Below are 22,014 nucleotides of genomic sequence, written 5' to 3'. Positions count from 1 at the left end.
GAGCCAAGGGGTTATGCAGTGAGAAATTTCTTTGTTATCTGAGAAAAGATACAGCAAATAGTTGGGGAAGGCAAGTGTATAGAACAGCAGCAATAGCAATAGGATGAGGAGCTCTAGAGATCGCATTCTTCTAGACCTGGAAGGAAAGATTTTTTTATCTCAATAGATTTAAATGGTGAACTTCACCGTTGAGGAGTATGATAAGAACCAGGACTCACTGGAGATTACAAGACTGACTGCTAAGGAAAATTAACTCCCACATAGGGAAATAAATATTTATCTGATACCCTGTGTCATTGCTCCATTTAATGATCTAAACTTTCTAATGATTTAAACTTACTCCTGTTTGGGCTGCTCTTTGCAAATATGTCAACTAGAAGTTAAGCTTTATCTTAAGTGAGTTTGAGGTTACCCATGGGAAATGCTACAGGGCTGTAACACAGCAACTCTTCACACTCTGAAGATGTCACAGTTTACTAATCCAGGCTGTACTCTCTATACAAGGCTGTTATCACAGTCTTTTTTTCCATAATCTCTGCCTTTTTACATTGAGCTTCTAAGCTAAATAAAGAAATGAGGGCATAGGAAAATCAAGGAAACAGAGATACAATGGTAAGGCCATGGAAGCTGACTGCTGGAGTGCATTGGAGGATGCTCATTTATTATTCACAATTTGAGAATTCCTTTGACACATTACACATTAAATGCAGACACAAGAGAAACGGAGGTAAAAGAAAAAAAAAGTAAAATCCTGTTTATATCTTAAGGCATGTTTCAATTTTCAGTTCTGCTTGTGTCAGCAGTTCAACTACTATAAATTTTCTGAGAAGTCATAAACTAATTAAAACCAAAGAAGATATATTGAAATGATTTGCATTTCTTACATTTCTAAAGTTGGAGTTGTTAATTTGTTTATGTGAACTTCATGATATTCATTTCTGTTTCATTTCTTTATTGATAGCTCTTGTAAATATTTTTTCTCTTTTGCTGTCTTTAAAGCCATTGCCAATGGGCACAAAGCTACTGTAAGTTTCTAGTTCAGTGGGTAGCAAAAACGAAAAGTAACATAGAACTCATTTTTGGTCTGAAATATTGTTATTTGCTTATAGTTGGTTTTTGAATCACCAACAAGTTGCAGTTCAGAAAAGAAATGCAGATCCTCTACACTATGCACTAAAATAACTTTATGATCAGTCTTAGAGCTAAATTTTTTAAAATAAAAAAAATTTCAGAGATGTTCAGAGGCCTGAAGAGGGAAAATGTCTTCCCTCTACAGTAGCAGCTCCTGGTTTTCTGTTATAATCATGGTAGAATTCCTTTTTAACTTCCATATGCTGATTCTGTGATAATACCTACTCAGACACTTAATCCATTTACAGTAACAGTACTTCTGTGGACTGTACTTCAGTCACCATGTGTGATGTTAACTTTGCACTTTCTCAGATATCATTTCTCTCCAGTTACAACTTGTCCTCTCTGCAGGATGATATTTTACAGAAGGTCAGCACTAATTCACAGTATCACATAGCCAGAACAAGCACGACTCTGTGATGTAAATGAAAGCCGGAACTATGCGGGCGTTTTCCTCTTGTGATGGGTTGCAGAGTGGGGGCTTCAATCCAACCATTTTAAATGCCACTTTAGGTGTTCTAGAACAACTAAGCCATGGTCTGGTATCTGGCATATTCATTTGCAACTTGCAAAGCTCTGAAGTTAATTCACAGGCACATTGTCCAATACGGTAGGAAATAAGAAGGGCAGAGTGATAAAGAGAAGATTCTGTAAGAAATTCACACTGGGATGGAATCAATTACTCTCTGGAGGCTGTTCTCTTTCTAAATAACAGCAATGATGAGTAAAATGGATCTTTTTTTTTTTTACTATTTTTTGATCTGTGACACAGGGAGAAAGGTTAATATATATCACAGGCATGGGTGGATGAATACATTAAAAACTTCATTTTATACAGATGCCATTGAACTCATCATGCTCTAAATTTTACAGAAAAACACATCTCCACTTCTGTGGGTGTTAATGGATCTTCTGACACAAAATTAAGAAAATTGAATCTCCAGAATTATAGTATCAGAAAAATGGCATACCTTTATTCCAATTCCAGAATATTCTCCATCACTGGGCAATAATCAAAGGGCCAGATCTTTGAGATAAGTGGGCAGAGGGGAAAAATAAATTGCAAAGGCTTTTGTGATATGAAACCTTTGTCCTGAAGAAATAAAAGAAGAGGAAAACAAATGCTAAGCATTCTCTAGGGAGGTGTTCTTCATTGAAAGTAAGCTAAACTTAGACTGCTATCAGAAGTCAGCAATCTCAATTTATTGAAGTAAGAGAATGCACAGATCTCACTGGCAGTGTTGGGTGAATGTGTCCATTATCTTCATTAACCCTTCTTGTCTAGCAAATTTACAATACCACTAAGCATCCATGGCAAATTGTATATCTTGTGATTAAAAAATTAGCACAGGCAACACAGTGCTTTACAGTCAGAAATTTCTTAAATGTTCTAAGTGAACTGTTCTCTGAGGGTTCAATATTTTTTCATCTCTTGAAAAATATTATTTAAGTTCTGAAAGAGAAGTTACTCTACATATTCATGCTGGGAAATATGGTAACAATGACATGTCCAGATGTATTTTCCATCAAAACAAACAAAAAAGGAAAAAACCAAATATATCCACAATTCCTTAGGTATCTGGTAAAAATATTATTATTTTTAGGACAAGAAAAAAAAAAGTACAATTCTAGAATTCATAGAAATGGATCTATTGGGAAGAACTTCTTGTTGCCTTTATTCTGATTTCCAAATAGAAAATGGTTTTAGTCCTGTATAGTTATGGAAAGTTTTTAATGGGACATGCAAAAGTAGATATTTCTGATTATGCAAAAAGTATAAGTTCATGATATTAGAAAAAGGATTATAAAATTATCAATGACAATATCCTAAAAAAGAAAGTGAGAACAACACAGACAACAATTAAGTAAGTTATGTAGAATCTGATTTACAATATAAAAGCACAGCAGGAAAAGTACTTGGCTTTTCAGGTTTTAATAGAAATTGCAACCATTTGGTGGGCAAAATAAATAGAAATTGTAACCATTTGGTAGGCAAAATAAATTGCAAAGAAACCTGTTTTCATTAAAAGAACTTCATAAGTACAATTCTCAAACAAAAAAGAAAGGCTTCCTCTGTGGGTTTGCTCTCTAAAGCTGCAGAAAATTATTACAACTTAATGCATTTTCTTAGCATAACAAAGAAATTCTATTCCAGCCCTTGTTCCACCTTGTTTACATGAGCACAGATACTGCATCATTTTGTTGTCTGTCCTCATGTTCATACTTGTAAGCCTTTACTCTCTCTGAACACTACTTTTCAAGTATGGAATAAAACTAAAGAGCAACAAAGAATCTCTTGTACCTTAAGAATACAGTAGAGAAAAACTATCATATTCTGCATTTCCTTTTTTTTTTTTTCTTTGAAATGAAAATTGTGGCACAAGCAGAATACAGAAGGGGATCCGAGGAACTCTTAATTTTGCTGGATGTTATATTTGGTATAGCCCTGTCACTCTATCCTGACCTACATTTCCCTGAGGGTTTTAAACTCTGCATTATGAGGGTGAATATTCCACAAACAGAGATTTCATATTGTGGAGATTTTCATTTAGAAAACGCACAAGTTCAGGCCAAGAGATAAAAGCTTAACTGGTCAAATGATCAATTACAGGGACTGAGGCTTTAATACCTATTAAATTTGCTGAAGGCATAGCAGATTATTGAGCTGAATCACAGAAATGCTGGGATTGGATATTGCTGCAGTCTATACAGGTAGATAGGAACAAACTAGAGAATTTTCTGCTTGTGCAAGCCCTAGATTTCAGTCAAAGTGCATAGATATAAGCATAAATATTTTAAGATCCAGTACACTGCTGTGGAGTATACTGATAAGAAATTAATAGGGATAAATTCATGAAAAGTCTCTTTAGGGTTCAAGAACAAAACTGTTGTTTTGAGTTATGAAAACAAAGGGGGAAAAATGTCTATTTATATTTTTATGAAATTAAGCCCTTTTTCTGAAGAAATAGAAGAAGAGGATGACTGAATTAGAAGGTGACTGCAAGAGAAATATAGTTTTGTAGAGACAGATACAGCTACTACTAACTACCATTTCCTATGTGAAAACAAGAATTTGGGTTTTATCATTCTATAAAACATTAACAAAAATTTTCTCAAGGCAATTTTTGTAGGTTTTTTTCTTTAAAAAAACATAATAAACAAACAAATAAAACCCTCCCAAAATACCAGCCTTTATATAATTTGGAAATCCAGAGCAGCTGTCTTCTGTTCAGAGTATTCTGATTATTTTTAATGCCTGATGCTCAAAAACATGAGTTTTCAAAAGTGCAAACTTGTCACAGACATAAGAAATGCCTTTCCTGCCCACCTTCTTTCTGCTATTTCCTATAATAGAAAGCAACAGAAATTCTATTTGTGAACAGAAGTAGATGAGAAATATGGAAGCTGTAAATGCTAGACAGCTGCATGTACTTCATAGGTATTTCACTACTTTTTTATGTATAGATTGTGTCATAAAAGGCAGTGTTTAAACAATAGATTCAAATTGCCTTGTACCAAGCAAAACATAATTATGTATTTACTTTTAAGATAAATTTCTTGTTATGTTTTGAGTTAAATAGTCATTTTTTAATTATATGGCAAATTTGGAAGTTGTAATTTTGGAGTTTCTGTATGTGTAAGAATGTTTATGCAAGATACTATAGGAAATGCACAATTTTGTACTTCCTTAGGTGAAATAGAAACACAATGAACAACAGGCTTTTTTCTTCAAATACATCTTTTTCAGTTCCTTCCTCTACCCCTCCATTCCCATAAAATCCAATTTTGGGTAGTCCAAACAATGCTTTCTGTTGATTGCTAGGTAATTTCTCGCTGATCTTGGGAAAGTAAATTAAAAAAAAAAAAGCAACAAGTGCATTTATCCAAAGTTGAATATTTCTATCCAAAATAGGACATTGCTGCATCAAATGTTTGTTAGAAGTTCATGCTCTCTTATAAATCTGTGTAGTTAAATAATTTATGCAGCAATGAACAGACATAATACAGACCCAGCTTTAAATATGTTCAAAACTATAAAACATCTACTTTGTCACCAACTACAGTTTTAGAAGAGCTATTCAAAAAAACTTCTTCATATAAATATCTTGTATTGAAATGAACATGCACATGGTCTTTCGCATGAGAACGCAGTCTAATACTCAAGGAGTTTATTGGAAACACAGACTAAAACACAGAAATATTTTAGTACCCCTCCATCATTTGAGGAATAAGAGTCTGGCTTTTTCTATAATGTTCCATCACAATATATTATTATTATATTATATTCCCAGATATATTAATCTGGGAAAGTGCTAGTCTCTCACTTAGGGAAAAGTTTTAATATATTATTTATTCCTTCAATATTTATGATTGTTTATTAATATTGATATACATTTATTGATCTGTTTTGGAACTTGAATACGAAATCCATTTTTATAATGCCAAATAAATAGCATTATTCTTTTTCTTCTGTAAGTATAGTTAAACATTGGAACAAATTCTTTAGGAAGATGATTCAATCTCCTTCCCTGATTGGTTTTACGAACAGATAAAAAATTCTGTAAAGAGTTGTTTCAATATAACTGTATGTACTAAATATAACAATGATGGCGCTAATGCATTACAGAGGACTTGTGATCTGTAAGATCTCAGAATGTATTCCACAGCAGTACTACAAATGCATAACTGTAAAACAAGGCAAATTCCATACAATTCCACATAGGCATACAAAGAAAGCCCCACAATACACATAGACAAAATATAAGGAGGAAAATTTAGACAAACTTTTAAAGTTTACTCTTATTTTCATCAGGTTGCAAAGTGGAGATCACAAGGCAATCCTTGATTAAGAGCAAGGCTGAATTAGGTTTGGGTTTTGGAGGTTAGACAGTTTTTCACTCAAGAAATGTTCAGAAACACTTGTTTGGGAGACTCTGAGGGCTGTTTTCCATCTGGGACTACCTGCTATGAATTTCTGATTGCAATGTTTAGGAACAGTTTCTTAGGAAGGCATGAAGAAATAGACTACCATCCAGGGACCACAGAAGGACCTGCTCTTGATGTCATATCTGTAAAAGTAAGCATGAATTCCAATTTTTATGCCCCTTAATTTTTTTTCTCCTTTAAGCAATAATTGGCAATAACCTTGACAGTACCCAATCAGTGCTATTCACCTAAAAGCAGAACAAATTTACATATTTTTCATTAATCTAATTTTCAAAAGCATTCTGGAAAGTATGAGGTATAAATGCTAAAATAAAGTAGAATATAAATAAAAAATGCAATATATTATTATTCATAGTTTGCAAAATATTGTGTACACGTGTCCTTGATATCCAACAGCTCAGTGATGACATGTTACAGTTTTCTATTTCTGTAAGGAAATGCATGGAAATTGTTCTGTTCAATTCAGACAGCCCAGACAAAACAGAAGCCCATTTCTTTGTGATTTATGTATTTGATTTACCTTCATTGTTCCTTAGAGTAAAGTTGGGATTCAAAGAAAGCCCTTCATCAAGAGAAAAATGGAATCTTGCGCCATTTGCAGAGTTATCTTTGTCAGTAGCAGCGATAGTCTGAATTACCTGAAATAAAAATTAGCAGTGAATGTGTTGAAATTTGAACTTGACCCACATAGTGCCTGACTTCAGCAGGATGCTGAAGTTTACCTTATTTTAATTTTCTACTTGACTGCTGCTGAATTCAACAGATGAAGTGACTGGGTCATTAACTTGATTTCTCTAGCAGGAAATATTTCAGAAACCACACTTCAGAGCCAGGTAAAAGCATCTAAAGGATCTATATTTTCTGATCTTTTGATACAGTCAGGGCCCGGTGTAGAGATTATCACCATCTGCATTGTGTCCTGCTGACTTCCTGAATTACAGTTTTAGCTAAATGTCTGTTTTTATGGAGCCAAAATAGAGGCTAAACTGGGATGGTCTATGTGAAGAGTCATCTCCCTGCTGTCCTAATAATTGAATGTACTTCAATATTGGTAAGGAAAAACAACTAAAATATTTCTGCTAACCATATCTCTGCTTAAAATTTCCTGTTAAGAATCAGTTTTGAATTACCAGAGAACAGAACAGGAAGAACAGAAGCCACTCCTGGTTTTAGTTTAGTTTGCTCAAAAGCAACAGAACTGGATGTAGCCAGAACCATGTCTGAGAGAGGTATTTTTGAAAGGTAGGACCTTTGCCTTCGAAAGCCCTGGTGGTGTTTTAAATTTACTTTCAACTAAAATTGATCTAAGTTCTAGGAATGTGGGACCAAACAGTATTTCTACCTCTGCTTTCATTTTCATGCTGTGTCTTGAAACTCAAGTGCTAAAGTGGAATCCAATAAAAGTTGTTCCTGTGATATAGGCAGTGAAGCCCACACAGACTGCTGCACAGAGCTGATAGATATCCTGAGGGAAACATAAAAGTGGGGAGGGAAAGTGCTCTTTTCATAAGAATTTTTCTGTGCAATGTTCAGCTATAGTCTGTCTGGACTGAACCTGAAACATACCCAGCACAGACTCCAGTGGCTTGGTCTGTTTTAAAACTGAAAGACACCACAGAAATCTCTACCTCCATTCACATAAGAGAAGCAAAACAAATTTATTTTTTTAAACCATGTTCTGCTTTGGGCTGGGGTAGAGCCAATTTTCTTCACAGTAGCTGGTATGAGGCTGTGGTTTTAATTTTTGCTGGAAAACACATTGATAACACAGAGATGTTTCTGTCAGTGCTGAGCAGGGCTTGCACAGCATCAAGGTCTTTTCTGTTTCTTGTAGGGCCTCACCAGCAGGGGCTGGGGGTGCAGGAAAAGTTGCGAGGGGGCACAGCCAGGACAGCTGACCCCAAGTGAACAAATGGATTTTCCATTCCATATGATGTCATGCTGACTTATGAAGCTGGGGGAAGAAGAAGGAAGGAGGGGACGTTTGGACTGATGGTATTTGCCTTCCAAAGTCAGCGTTGCTGCACATGATGTTGCTCTGCTCTTCCAGAGATGGCTGAACACCTGCCTGCCCATGGGAAGTGGTCATTTCCTTGCTTTTCTTTGGTTGCATGTGCAGCTTTGGCTATTGCCATTACATTGGCTTTATATCAACCCACAAGCTCTCTCACTTCTACTTTCCTGATTCTCTTCCCAATCCCACTGGTGAGGGAGTGAGTGAGTGGCTGTGTGGAGACGAGTTTTCACCTGGGGTTAAACCATGACAACTCAATAGAGTATAATACCTATTCCATTTACTATATACAATAAAGTACATTGCATTGACTATACACATCTGGGACCAATTAAGAGTACTTATGATGGTTGCCAATAATATTTTACTGGTTTGTCATAATATTTTTGTTGAAGTGGACCAAAGTAAAATCAATCTGAAAATAATCTGAAATATCTATAAGCATGCATATGACTTTTACCTAAGTCATGGCAATACTGATTGAAAATTTTGGCAAAAGCTAATTTTCCACTACTGAATTTTGCAAAGGTGGCACAACTGCTAGTAAAACTATCATGTAATACCAGAAAGATAAGATTTTCTTAGCTATACATATTTAGTTCATAATGTTGAAATGATATTTGGCACAGCGAGGCAAAAAAAGGGGTGATGGAATACTATGTTCAAAATAATCAATTTCTGTAATTATTCAAATACTAAACATGTCATTAAATGCCATACACATCTGTAAAAACTTCAGGTAAGACCATGAGAAAAAAAAAATATTATTTTGTTAAATATTTTTGTAAATCCCCAGTGTTGTTTCTCGTGAAATATAAGTCAATTTGCCATGCAGCTTCAGCTTTTATTTGACAGCACGGTGGATAAATTTTCATCCTGTTGCCCTATGCTACATAAAACATTCAGTGACATTTTACAGAATGCTGCTTGAAGAGCATGCCATTCTGCAACAAAAATACCTTTGATCAAGGAGTCAGTGACACATGACTTGTGTAAAAATTATTTGGTTTCAAGACAAACTTTATAACTCAAAATATACTGTCTATATTCCCTGATTTCACGCATGTAAATACAAGTATTCCCTGAATTCATGAATATATGTAAAAAGTATAGCACCACATAGTATAAAAGTTTTGATTTTTCACCTAGAAAATAAATATTTTATGTTTACTAGGATAGGTCAAAGCACTTTTAGAGGCCTGTTTTTAAACAAGAACTTCACACATTTTCAGGAAATATATCCAAGACATTCATTCACCAGTGAGAAACAAAAGTACACGTCATCTTGACACCCAAATGTACTATTAACCCTTTTCTAATTAATTGGCCAAGTACCTAATAGCCTATTAGCAGACCTTAACATGTACCATGCCAAGCCTGATTAAAATAGAAGACGTAATCTCAGCTTCAGTAAAGCCCAGCTGACAACACTGATAGGATGAAACTGAAGGGTAATGATATTGTTTTAAAGGCAAGACATGATGAGAAAAGAGAATTTCAAGAACTGAGGACAGCTAATTGAAGAAGACAGAGAGCAGGTGTTAAATTCTACTCAGAATCATTTTAAAATTGAATCAATAAACAAGCAAACATGACAAATATAGCAGAGGCATTCCTTGCCAACTAACATTGATTTCCTTTTAAGAAGATGGCAAAATGTCATTTTCCTAGATTGACTAAATTTCACAGTCAATCACAAAATCAGTATATGTCGAGAAGTCAGTATTCTCCAAGCCTGAATGTCATCTAAGATCAACTCACAACTACTTTGTCTACTTTAATATATAATATCAATCAAGCTTCACTTGGAATCTGTTGCAGATGCTTAGTCTCCCTTCTCACCTATATGATTACAAAGTGACCAAAGCTGTCACTTCAGCCTGGAAATGATTATCTCCTCATAAGCATTTTCTTTTTGAGATGCCTTAGGTTTGGTCGTTTAGATTTAAGGCTTAAGCATTAAAAAGTTGAAGCTTTTTTTTTTTTTTTCCAAATAACAGAGCAGTGGAGTGGAAAAAGCAGGAGACAGGCTCTGCGATTAGATGATACTGTGAATTCACTCCATAAAAAGGTATTTTGATAATAAATAAGCAAAACCAAAAAGTCCTTCAATGACTGTTTACAGTTGAGTTTATCTCACACATAAAAATTTCAAAATAGATGTGCTGAGGAAAGAAATAGTGGATCTTACAGGACAGTGCAACGTGGAAGCCTAAGTCAAGTCAAGCAGATGTCCCTAGAAGTACCGAATTTGTTATTTAGGAATAAATTTTATGAAACATTCTCACAGGATGATGGATAACTCAAAGTTATACTGTCTTTGCAGTGATTCAGAGCCACCCAGCTGGGAACCTTTTGTAGCATATGGAACACTTGTCTTCTTCTGCAATCAGTTTATTTGCCCCTCCCTTATATTTTTGAACACCATTTTATTTTTTTGGTTATTTTCCTGAGATTAGATTGTAACATCTGAGCAAGATACGTACTTTTGTGCTTGGTTTCGGTTTCTGTTTAGTGCTACAATTTTTCTGAAACCTTGTTGTGAAATGCAAATAAAAATTCTTTCATTACAAACATGTGAAGGAGCCCTGTGAGTTGAAGAATACAACATGAAGCTGGTCCAGCCTTTGGTATTAAGCTACAGCTTGCAGAGTCCCTCATGGCAGCACTAATCTCAGGTGTTAAATTGCAGTGTGGCTGAGGTCAGGAGTCATTCAGACATGCAACAGTAGCTCAGGGAAAAGCACAAGGCTGGCCCAAACAGTGAGCAAATGTTATTGTATCTCTTAAAAATCTTGCCCATAAATTATCATTTGTAAAACTACTACTGGAGAATTAAAATTTTGCTACAAAACATTAGCTACCTACCAGCAACAACAGCCCCAGCAGTCCCAGCAAAAAACATTTCTGAGATAGCTTCAGATTTGCATAATTTACCTTATTATTTATTAAAAGAATTTAATATTTATTGTTTAATAAGGTATTTTTTAAAATATCAGGAAAAGTTGAATCAGTTGCAACTAATGCTTAAAAGAGATTTTTTTCTTACATTAGTTCTTTGCAAGTTCTAATTATTCTATATTTTCATTTATTTGAAGTTTTCAGAACATTATTTTTAATTTATTAAGCATTTAATAAGAGATATTCAGTCGACAGACAGACCTACTTGGATTTTCCAGTGTCTCAATAAGAGCACTGAAGAACACTATACAATCATTAGAAAAGAGGGAAAGTTCTTGCACACATGATTGCTCTAAAGACAGGAAATAGGATCTCTTCTGTAAATTGCATATTACACAAGGAGAGAAAGCCACAGTGACTTCCTGCTTATGCTGGGCCACTTGTTGATCAGTGATCAATAATAAATGTCTTTTTATAAAGAGTGTGATTATCAGCCCACCAAATCTACTCATGACATTGAATTGTTCAAAAATGAAAAGAGGAAGGGATGACATTAAAGACCTTGCAACACTCAGTAGCCAGGCAATACAAAGACAGAGGAAATTCATTATACATAACATAAAGTCTTAACTTCACACACATGATGGTGATCTCTGATCTGACTATTGCCTTTTATGATATTGGTTTTAGCGCAGGCATACTTTTGTGCATTCCATGCTTACTAGTGGTTAAAAAGCAAAGTCATTCTTAGAAATCGTTATGAAAATACTAAAGATCAAAGCAAAGATTATCATATACTATGAAGCATGAAATATTATAAGAATTTTAAACCACGGTATACCTGCATCTTGAATCTTGATTCTATCTCAAGGTGAATAGAGAAGAATTGGAGAAATTTTAGGGGAGGAAAAGATTAATGATCAAAAGTCTGGGAGGGCTTTATCACCGATTGCCCCAGTTAAGCAGGACTAACTCAGTCTGGACAGAGACAGCTAAGGGACAATGTGCTAGAGATTTATGCATGTCACAGTGATAATAAATAGAGATCAACTGCACTCCCTCTTTCTCTCCCAAGAGAACTGGTAAATATTGATTGAAGACAGTATGGAAAGATTAAAAAAAAAAAAAAAAGTTAGGTCTCATGGAAGCACGCAATTAAACTACAGTATTTCTAGGCACAGATTCCAAAAATTTATGTTTTTTGTAGGAAAGGTTTGACAGGTTCATATGAGATGGTTAATAAAGAATTATGAAAAATACACAAACCACGTTTAGATCAGGAAATCACCTGCAAATGGTCTCATACCAGGGAAGAATTTGTGGTAAGTATCAAACACACTTGGTCGTTTCTTATATTGTGCTTTAGGTGCCAGTTTTTGGCTGCTGGTGGAGTGAAGATAACTTGGATCAGGCTACAGTCAGATGATGCATGGCATTTTTATAGTCTCAGCTTTAAAAACAGAAATCTGTCACTATGCATTTGTGTACACTCTTTTTAAGGATTTGATGAAAATAATGTTATTACTAGTAATACATTCCTCAGGAAACATATCAGCTCATAATTGAAACATACAACCTGTGCAATAATGCAAAACAAGCTCAGTGCTGTGGGTAAAACTCAGTCTATGCAGAAAAGGAAAAGCACTTTGCAAAACTGTCAAACCCTGGGCTGCAATGACGTGCATCCATCAGAGGAGCAGTGGCTGGAATACGATTCAGCTATTCAGTGGCAGTTCTGGCCCTCCCCATCCTCACAGTTATGAAAACCCATTCAAGATCTTTTGTGTAACAACCCTTTATAGACAAGGGCAACCAACAAGCAAAGAGTGAGGATGTGAGCCATGCTCACCAGCCACTTCAGTGAGCTGCATTTGAAACATTACTACTATGTGGCACTTGGATGAAAGATGTTAAATCTGCTTTATTCACTTTGTTCAGGATAGTGGCTTGTCAAATTCTATCCCTTATCTGACAGGATTAAAGTTTTACCTGTCTTTACAGAAGATAGCTTGAGTATTTTTCTTGCAGCAACAAGAAAGAGATATTGAACAAATGCCAAAATTTTCTCCCTTTTGCCTCATACAATTAAAATTTCAATCAAGTACAAAATGTTAAAGTAAAATCAGAAAGAGTTATGACATTTTCCAAACTTCTGACATATGTGACATTAACAAAGCAATTCTTCTTTATCACTGGAAGAAATATAGCTGTGAGAGTTACCTGACCAGGCTTTGAATTTTCACAGACGACTACATCATAATCTCTGGCAAGCTCGGGAGGATTGTCATTGACATCCAGGATTCTAACACCAACTGGAACGTGGCTCACTAGCTCAGGGTTGTCTGCAAAACACATAGGATGGTATTAAGTCTTTTAAAATACTCAATATTGCATGTAATCTTCAATTTGAAAGTGGTTTAATAAAACAATAACTAAATGAAAATTTGATGCATCTACAGAAATTTAGGTAACAACATAATAAAGCATGTTTGTTGCACTTCATTAACTGTTTTGAAAAAATAGCAATTAAAATTAGTGGGAAGTACGGCATGAGTCAAGTCACTTAAATCAAATACAAGCTACTCTGGAAATGAAGTGGGAGGAGGCTGTTGGACTTATACTGTTGCACTTTATGGTGAAAAATAATCAATTTCTTGGTAATTAATGTTAAACTGTCCTCATAGTATTGAATTAAATCTAATGCAAAAAATATGAAAGCATTTTTCTTTTTCACAGTTCCTTAAAGGGTTTAGAAAGTAAAATGCAAATATAATAAAAAAACACATAGGCATATATAAACTTTCCCTAAAATTGAGTTCTGGTTTCTCACAAGTTGCTATGTCATTTCACACAGTAGTTAGTAAGTGTGGCTTTAGCAGAAGAAAAGAAAGTTCAGCAGAAGTGAGTCTGGTTTTTGCACAAAGAAAACAATATGTAAGTACCAATGCCCAAGGCTATGATCTGTACTTTAATGGCAGCTCTCCCTCAGAAAGATTACACCCTCAAAAAAGCACAATAAGTAGAATCCTTTCAATAAGAATACACTTTCCATGAGAAAATGGAAAAACCCCATAATTTCTTTCAGTCCATAACACGCTTGTTCTTACTTCCAAGTACTAAGGTAATTTTATTTTGTTGAAAGAATTATGTATTTAAACTTTTTATGATTACCTAATACATGCCTTCTGGAGTCTGTACAAGTATCAATCAATTAGATGACAAAATTTATCTTGCATTCACCAACTAAATGAAATTATCAGTAGAAAACTGTAAAGTCAATCTTTCAAATGGAATAAAATGGAAGAATGAGGTATTCTTGATTGACATTTTAAAAGTTCATGTGTGTGCTCATGAGGAGAAAAAAGAAAAATAAAAGAGAGAGCAAAATTAGTAGTCAAAGCTTCATTCATGGTGAAACTTCATTCACCGTGTTTATTTTGATCATAATTAATCCCTACCATGTTTCTGTTAAAAATGGTCATTTAGAAAATGCCTTATATTTGTCACACATTTAATGATCTCTGCTCAGAATTCTGGAAAGCATTGACTTGACACACACTTGGCTTTAAACCACCAGTGATGTAGGCTCCCAGTGAAGAAATATTTGGGAATGTTGAAGTTTTTAGAAAAATGAAGAGATCTCTCTTTTTCTTTTGTCACATGGAATACTAGGCCAAGGAACTAGGTCTTAGAAGTTCCCTCAGATTTTTCATATTCTCTTTTTAACTAATATGTGCATATTCACACAATGATTTTAATACTTTTGAAACCTCATAGAAAGGAGATAAAAAAGTCAACAGAAGACTTAACTAACAGAGGAATGCTATTCCCAATTACCCTTAGCATTAGAAGTTAGAAGAATATGCTCAGAAGACATGTATAGGCTTGTAAATGCCAATATATTGCTGAAATTTTCCGTTACTCTTTTTTCCAGCTTTACCCCGAATCTATAAATATCTTTGTAAGAGGTGAACTAAGAGACAAACTGGACTATCTCCACGGCTTTTATGCAAGAATGAGGCTCTCTATTGCCATATAAAAAACACCTTTAGTAGAAAACTTTGAGGAAAGTTTAAATGCTGGGGATATATAAGTGAGGGAAGAATTACACTTGGCTGTCCACTAAGTATTTGGGAGAAGGGGATATTTATCCATCTTTGCTGTTTTTTCTGAAGGAAGCAATCTTCTCTCCAGGAGAACATTCACAGTATGAGTAGTTATACAAAAAGATGTTTCTTCCTTTCTTGAAGGTAGGTCAAAAGACTGTGCAGAACAGCACAGGCAAAGATTTAGCATTACTTACTGCTCACTTAAATTTAGCTTGCAACTCATTTAGGCAGTGCCCTCTGTTAATGTAATCAGACAATGAAAATTAAAAAATCCTGTAATTACAATTACAGAATATGATATATATGGTCCAAAGAAACTTTGGTTTTGAGACTTTGTTGGGGAGGTTCTTGAACATAATTTGTAAGGTATATGAACTAGAAAGTGGTATACATGAAGGAAGACCACAATACACACAAAGAGACAAGATTCATAAACTATAATGAAAATTTTGAACATTTTAATACTACAGAAAATCTGTAAGAGTTTTAGCAAGAAGGCAACAGAAGTTGTGGTTATCAGATAATTGTAGGATTACTGAAAAATCTTAGATTTCTGGAAGTCACTGGTCCAGTTTCCAGCTCAAAGCAGGGCCATCTTCAAAGGTATGAGGGGGCAAAAAACATTCAAGAGGATGCAGAAAAAATCAGAGAGGGCACAGAGTAGTGGGTACCATAGATAAAGGACTGCTCTGTAGGCCTGGCATATAGTTACCGGGGAAGAAAAAATCAAACTTTTTAGTCCAGTCCAATACTTTTGTTTCAGTACAGTGCTGCAGACCTCTTTGCCCTGCCTTGAATGTGTCCTCTTGTATGCCTGTCACCACTACTCAGAGCAATCTTATTCAGTCAGTTAGATTTGCAGTAGTTTTGGAGAGATATTTCATGGAGATTCAGAAAGTTTACTTTTATTTCTTTTGCAGCTGTTTTACAGTACGAAGAATTTATAAATACCTCATCAGTTCAAAAGAGCTCTTTACGCACAAGGTAATATTAGTAACTCCCTGGAAGCCAGTACCTCACGGAATCACTGACATTTGCAGGCAAATTTCCATACTGACAGGATACTCACTATAAAATGCTAATGGCACAGTATTAACACCACTTACCAAAAGAGTCTTGAACAGTGTGCATGCTTAAATTTGCATGCAAGGCGACAGAACAATTTATAATAGGGGGAGAGAATGAGAAGGAATTGAAGGAAATAAGTTTTTTTTTTCTCTTTCTTTTTTTAAGTTTTGATTTTGGGAATCAAAATATATTCCAGTCTTTTTCAAGAATACAATTCACCTGCAATCTCCAAACCAATCTAATAACTGGCACTTTTAATAGTACATTTTTCTTAATAAGACAAATTTCTTGCAGTAGCATGGCAGATTTCCAGTTTTAAGATAATCATTGCTGACATACATTTCAGGCCTGTGCATCACAAAATATTCTGTGTCCTATTAGCATTTGCCTCAAGAATATATTTTTCGAAATGAATGCTCTCTGTTTTAAGGGGCAACTGAAGCAGAAACACTGCTCTGATTCACCTATGCTAGGGACTTATTTTCTTATGCTTGAGACTTTTCCCAGATTAAACAGTTCTTCTTCCAGAATACTAAACATCTGTAAAGTAAATAAATTTCATTATCCAGATCCACGTATTCAGATCGTCCATTGGCAAGTCCACTAAATATACAGAAGACCCAATTAAGAGTCAATGTGAAGCCTTGAATCTTCTCTTCTATTAGTTTCTGTGGGCAAACTTTTAAATCCCTGTTTAGGAAGAAAGATTTTTAATATAGTTACTGATGACTGAGAGTTTCTTTTCACACTAACAAAATTCCAATAGACTTCATAAAAAAATATTTTACCTGAATGACTTTCAGAATGTAAGTCCTGACATCAACAAGCTTTTGGTTTGTTTGTTACTTGCTTTTTGATATAAGCCCATTTGACATCTTTTTAAGACATTACAATGCAAACCAATACTTAGGAAATTCAGCTAGCTCTCTATACCATTACTTCTTAAAGAGAAGTACAGAAGACTCATCACATTCCTCTAATAAAGATTAGTTTAAACACATTAGAAGAATAAACATAGATTTAGGAAGGATAAAATATACTAACCCAAAAAAAAAACTAAGTGATGGAAGAATGTCGAACATGCAAGTGGGAGTGGCAATATCAATAAAATACTGGGTTTAATTCAAGATGATGTATATGAGATAAACTAAATATTCTGGCAAGGAGAAAATTATGCAGAATCTAAGAGTAAGTTTAATGTTCCAGTCTTCATTTTAAGGAAGTGGGTACTTCTAAATAGTTACCTGAAGATGGACAGCAAACGCTTTTATTTTTTTCTTGTATCAAAATTTAACTTTTTACTAATAAACATGAAGTTGAAGGCACTGCTCACTTCTCTTCTATCACCGCAGTAGTGATAGCAGCAGCAACTACAGAAGCAATAGTGATAATCATAGCACTGCAGTAGATCAAAAACATTTAGACTTTTCAAGCTGGAAAACCTCTATTGCTGTAATTCAAGACAAATTCTCAGACGATGTTGGTGTTGACTGCCTGATTAGAACAGGGCACCACAAAACATACTGGTTCTGTGACCAGAAATGTCCCTTTTGACATTTCTGTCACAAAGCTTCAAAGGGAAGTAAATGCCATATGATTCCAAACTCTATCCTTTCTCTAGAGCCTCACCTTGGTAGCTAAGAAGAGCCATGCCCTATCCCACTTTCAGATGATAATGTAGGAATATCTTCATTGTTGCTTTTCCCAAACAAACAGGAGAAGAAACTCTAGCATGCCTAGAAGCCAATGACTAAGCCAATATAAACAGGGAATAAGCATTGAAATTGGAATTAGAAGCAAAATTCCTTGAGCAGGCTAGAGAACTAACTGCCTTTCAACAACTGTTAGATTTTAAAATAGCTTTTTGGTAGGCTTTCTGTATTGCATTGGTAAGCACATTAAAAAAAAAAACAGCAGAGGCTGCTAAATCCACATGATTTTTGAAAACGTCCAGAAATTGATATTCCACCACTTCTCTGGTCAGCTTGTTCCAGTGCCTGGCCAGTCTGTCAATGAAGAAATTTTTCCTAGTATCAAGATGGAATCTTTCCTGGTACAACTTAAAACCATTTCCGGTTGTCCTCTCACTTGTTACTTGGTAGAAGAAGCCAAGCCCCACCTCGCTGGAACCTCCTCTCAGGCAGTGGTAGGGAGCAATAGCATTTTCCCCAAGGCTCCTCCTCTTCTCCTGGCTAAATGGTTGGATTCAATGATCCTAGAAGTCTTTTCCACCCTTAATGGTTTTATGATACTGTAAGTTCACATGGCTGTGATGCATTAGTAGGCAGCTTGCCAAGCCTGAAAGTAAACTGTGCATCATTGCTAAGTTTGGACTGGGTAACAGTGCTGTGTCCAGCTCTCATCAGTAAAAATGCAGCAGATATCCAGGTCATTGTCACTACACCATGACCAATACAGTCTCAAAACCCCACAGTTTTGTTTTTAAAATCTACTTTTATCTCTTTTAGATTTAGGGAAATTCTTTTGTGGCAGATTGTATTTTCTGGAAAATAATGTTACCAATATCAAAACTTGTTCTGAACCTAAACTAGATGGCAGAATGCAAGTGAGGTCAAAGATAAAGAATGAATGTGATTTTTTTTCCTTGGTGAAGTCAGGGTTTATGGTAACAATTTTATTTCTGTTTCTGTATTGTACCTATTGGGATAATCATATATGTATGAAAAACCAATACAAAACACAGTATTTCCCTCTAATGATACTAAAAAAAAAAATAAAATAGTGAATCTCATTCTTTAAGTCCATTCTCTATTGCTATAAAAAATTACTAGTTTTGAAAAAAAAAAACAAACAACTGAGACCTAGATAAAAATCACTATGAGGATGTTTTATATTTATTGTAAGAAAAAATTCAGTTCAAAGAAAAACTGAGGCAGGAATCTTGCAACAAACTCACTGGTATAAAAAAACATCCTGCTGTCCACCAGATACAAATGGCTAGGAGTTTATAAAACTGCAACAGCACTTTGTTCTGATTTAGATGATTTCTTGAAGATATTGTGAAGAAAACATTTTCTAAAAACTGAATATTTGAGACAAGCTATTAGAGTCATTCTTGGTTATGTGGAAAATTAAAAAAGAGAAAATAAATTGACATAAATTCTTGTTCTCTTATTTTTAGTGTGTGTGCCAGGAAGGTATTCCTCCAAAGACTTATTTCCTTCAGGCAATGCATATGTTTCTTTCATGTGTTTCGAAATAAACCAAAATCATTGTGTATTTCTGTCTTTTGATTTCACTTTTTGTAAAATAAATCAGCTTGCCTCATAATACTATTAACAGAAATACTATTTATACTTCATGTCTCCCCTCCAGCTTCAGTGATCCTTCTCCATATGACAGCCTCATGCAGTGCTATCAGGAGTAATATATTTTAATACCCTACCCAAATCTTGGTAATTTCTTTTCTGCAAATATAAAATGTGAAAAAGAACTGTCAAATTCTTCCCATAACCTTGTGTTTAATGATGGTAATATGGGTAGCAATATCCCTGTGATCCCTAATAATAGATATAACCACACCTCCCCATAAGGATACACTTTATCTGTTTATTTGTTGCAATTATAGGAATTCCATTATTCAGCAACTTAAGGGGGCTTATATTTCACTGCTGCATATTATTAGTTGTCTCTGTGGATTCCTTTTTCCTCTGAATTATGTAATTGTATGTTTCTGTTATTGTTTTTACCAAGACTTATTAAAAAACTACTTATGTTACAATTAGAAAAGAACACTTTAATGTTATTTACTCTAGGTCTTTTTAAATGAATGTTCCAAACTTTTATTCTGGTGAGTTACCCTAACTTTTCACATATTTAAATTCTGAGTAGGGTTTGTTGGCACTCTATTTAAATATGTCTAGAAGTTATTTCTTTGAGTAGTTTTTTGCAATTACTTTTTCCTGATATCCCTTCCATAGCACATAGGGTATTGCATAGTTTGCCATTAAATACTGCCCTAACTCAACCCCTTGGCATTTTTTCCTGTGAAGCTCATAATGAATACCCATGGCAAAGTAAATACAAAGACAAATATATTTGTTTGGTTGGGGTGGTTCTTTTTCCAATATCTGATTTTTTTAACACCTTGGAAATTTGTGGGATTTTTTTTCTGTAAAATTGATTGCATAATGATGTCTCTTCAGTATTTTGATTTCTAATCCATTACAGTGTCAAAGCTCTGTATATACAGGTTTCTTTAACATGGCAATTTTTTTGCTGACTCTTGATTGGATTTCATCAAGTTTGGGGGATCTGACAAAACCTGGCATGAAACACCATTATTTCAGTTCTCTTCTATACAACCTCTCCACAGCTTTACAAATTAGGGATTCTTTATTGTCCCTTCACTCACAAGTTTTTGCACCCATTGTATTCAAGTTGGTCCTTCAAGCAAATAGTGGAAAATGGTCTGATTTTCCATTTTCAGCCACTGCAGAGGATTTTGGAGACAATCAGGAGCACCACAACTGGATCCCCAAACTGCTAATTATCTAATAAATCCAGAAATCCATTCTACACACTGATATAATAACCAGTTGAATAAGAGAAATATGTGACAACTTCCTAGTTAAAAGGTACCTTTAAAATATTTAAAATATAAGCACTTAACTTGCTTTTTAAAAAATCACATTTCTAATTAGAAGCACAGTTATACCTCTAAATGCCAGTATTTTATGAACTGTGATAACCTTTTGATGTTAACATCACCTGAAAAACATATCAAGAAGCTGGTTTTCTCCATTTTCTTCTTTTATTTTCTTCTCCACATTTAAAACACAGTTCCCAGTACCAAAAAATCAAAGAATCATTGATTTTGAAGGTGCCTCCATACATCTGCAAGTCCAACTCCTTTGCTCAAAGCTGGATCTAGAGTGTACATTGCTCTGGCCATGTCATGTTGGGTTCTGAGTGTCTCCAAGACAGAGAATCCACAACCTCTCAATGTGACCTGTTCCAATTTTCAATCAATCTCACAGTAAAACCATTTTTCTTCTTTGGTTTAAATGGAATTTTCTGTGCTTCAATTTATTCAAATTGCCTCCTGTCATTTTACTGTATACTACTCAGATGAGTCTTTCCTGATGTTGATCATCTTTAGTCACCTCTAAGACTCCCCCTAACAGTTACTTAAGCTTATTGATAAGCTCCTTCTGAGCCTTCACATCTCCAGGCTGAACAATCCAAGCTTTTTCAGCCTCTCCTCATGTGACAGATATTCCAGCCTTCATGATTCTGCACTGGACTTAGTCTTTTTGGTATTGAGGAGCCCAGATCTGGGAGATTCCTCGTGTGGCCTCACCAGGGCTGTATGGAGGGGAAGGATCACCCCTCTCAACCTGCTGACATTCAGTGTTTTCTCACCCAGTGCAGAATGGCATTGGCCTCCATTGCCACAAGATCTCATCACTGGCTCACACCCAGCTTTCATCCACCAGGATCTCCACCATTACCTTCTTTCAAAAGCTGCTCATCTGCCACTCGGCTGTGCATGGGAACTGGTGCATAGGATTATTCCTCTCTAAGTGCTCAACTTTGCATTTCCTATTATTAAATCTCTCTTCAAGATTTAATTTCCCTCTCATCAATCTCTCCTCATTTCCTGTTCAGCCATTTCTCTAGCCTGTTGAGATCTTTCTGGTTGTCAACACAACAGTCTGATGTACAAGCCTTTATTCCAGTCTTGTGTCATTTTCAAAGACTGAGAGTGGTTGGAAAAGCACTCTATTCCACATATCACATCATTAATGAAGAGGCTGTTATATCCTGCATAAGCCACCAGGAATAATTCCTAGTGATTGGACCCCACCTGCTATCTGGGCT

The 22,014-nt window shown here is 35.1% G+C and overlaps 1 protein-coding gene across 7 annotated transcripts in view; it reads right to left on the bottom strand.

Moving 5' to 3' along the window:
- Nucleotides 1-22,014, bottom strand: part of CDH18 (cadherin 18) — a 229,841-nt gene that overhangs the window by 10,625 nt on the left and 197,202 nt on the right. For all 7 annotated transcript variants that reach the window (XM_058021639.1, XM_058021628.1, XM_058021608.1 and 4 more), the window contains 2 exons: nt 13,214-13,335; nt 6,599-6,716 (listed from right to left, as the gene is read on the bottom strand). In XM_058021639.1, the coding sequence (XP_057877622.1) occupies nt 6,599-6,716; nt 13,214-13,335 (240 nt within the window). The remainder of the gene's footprint in view (nt 1-6,598; nt 6,717-13,213; nt 13,336-22,014) is intronic.

Source organism: Melospiza georgiana, chromosome 1 (assembly GCF_028018845.1).
Source record: "Melospiza georgiana isolate bMelGeo1 chromosome 1, bMelGeo1.pri, whole genome shotgun sequence".
NCBI lineage: Eukaryota > Metazoa > Chordata > Aves > Passeriformes > Passerellidae > Melospiza > Melospiza georgiana.
The sequence above is the reverse complement of the archived record's forward strand: the minus strand, read 5'-3'. Positions and strand labels throughout refer to the sequence as shown.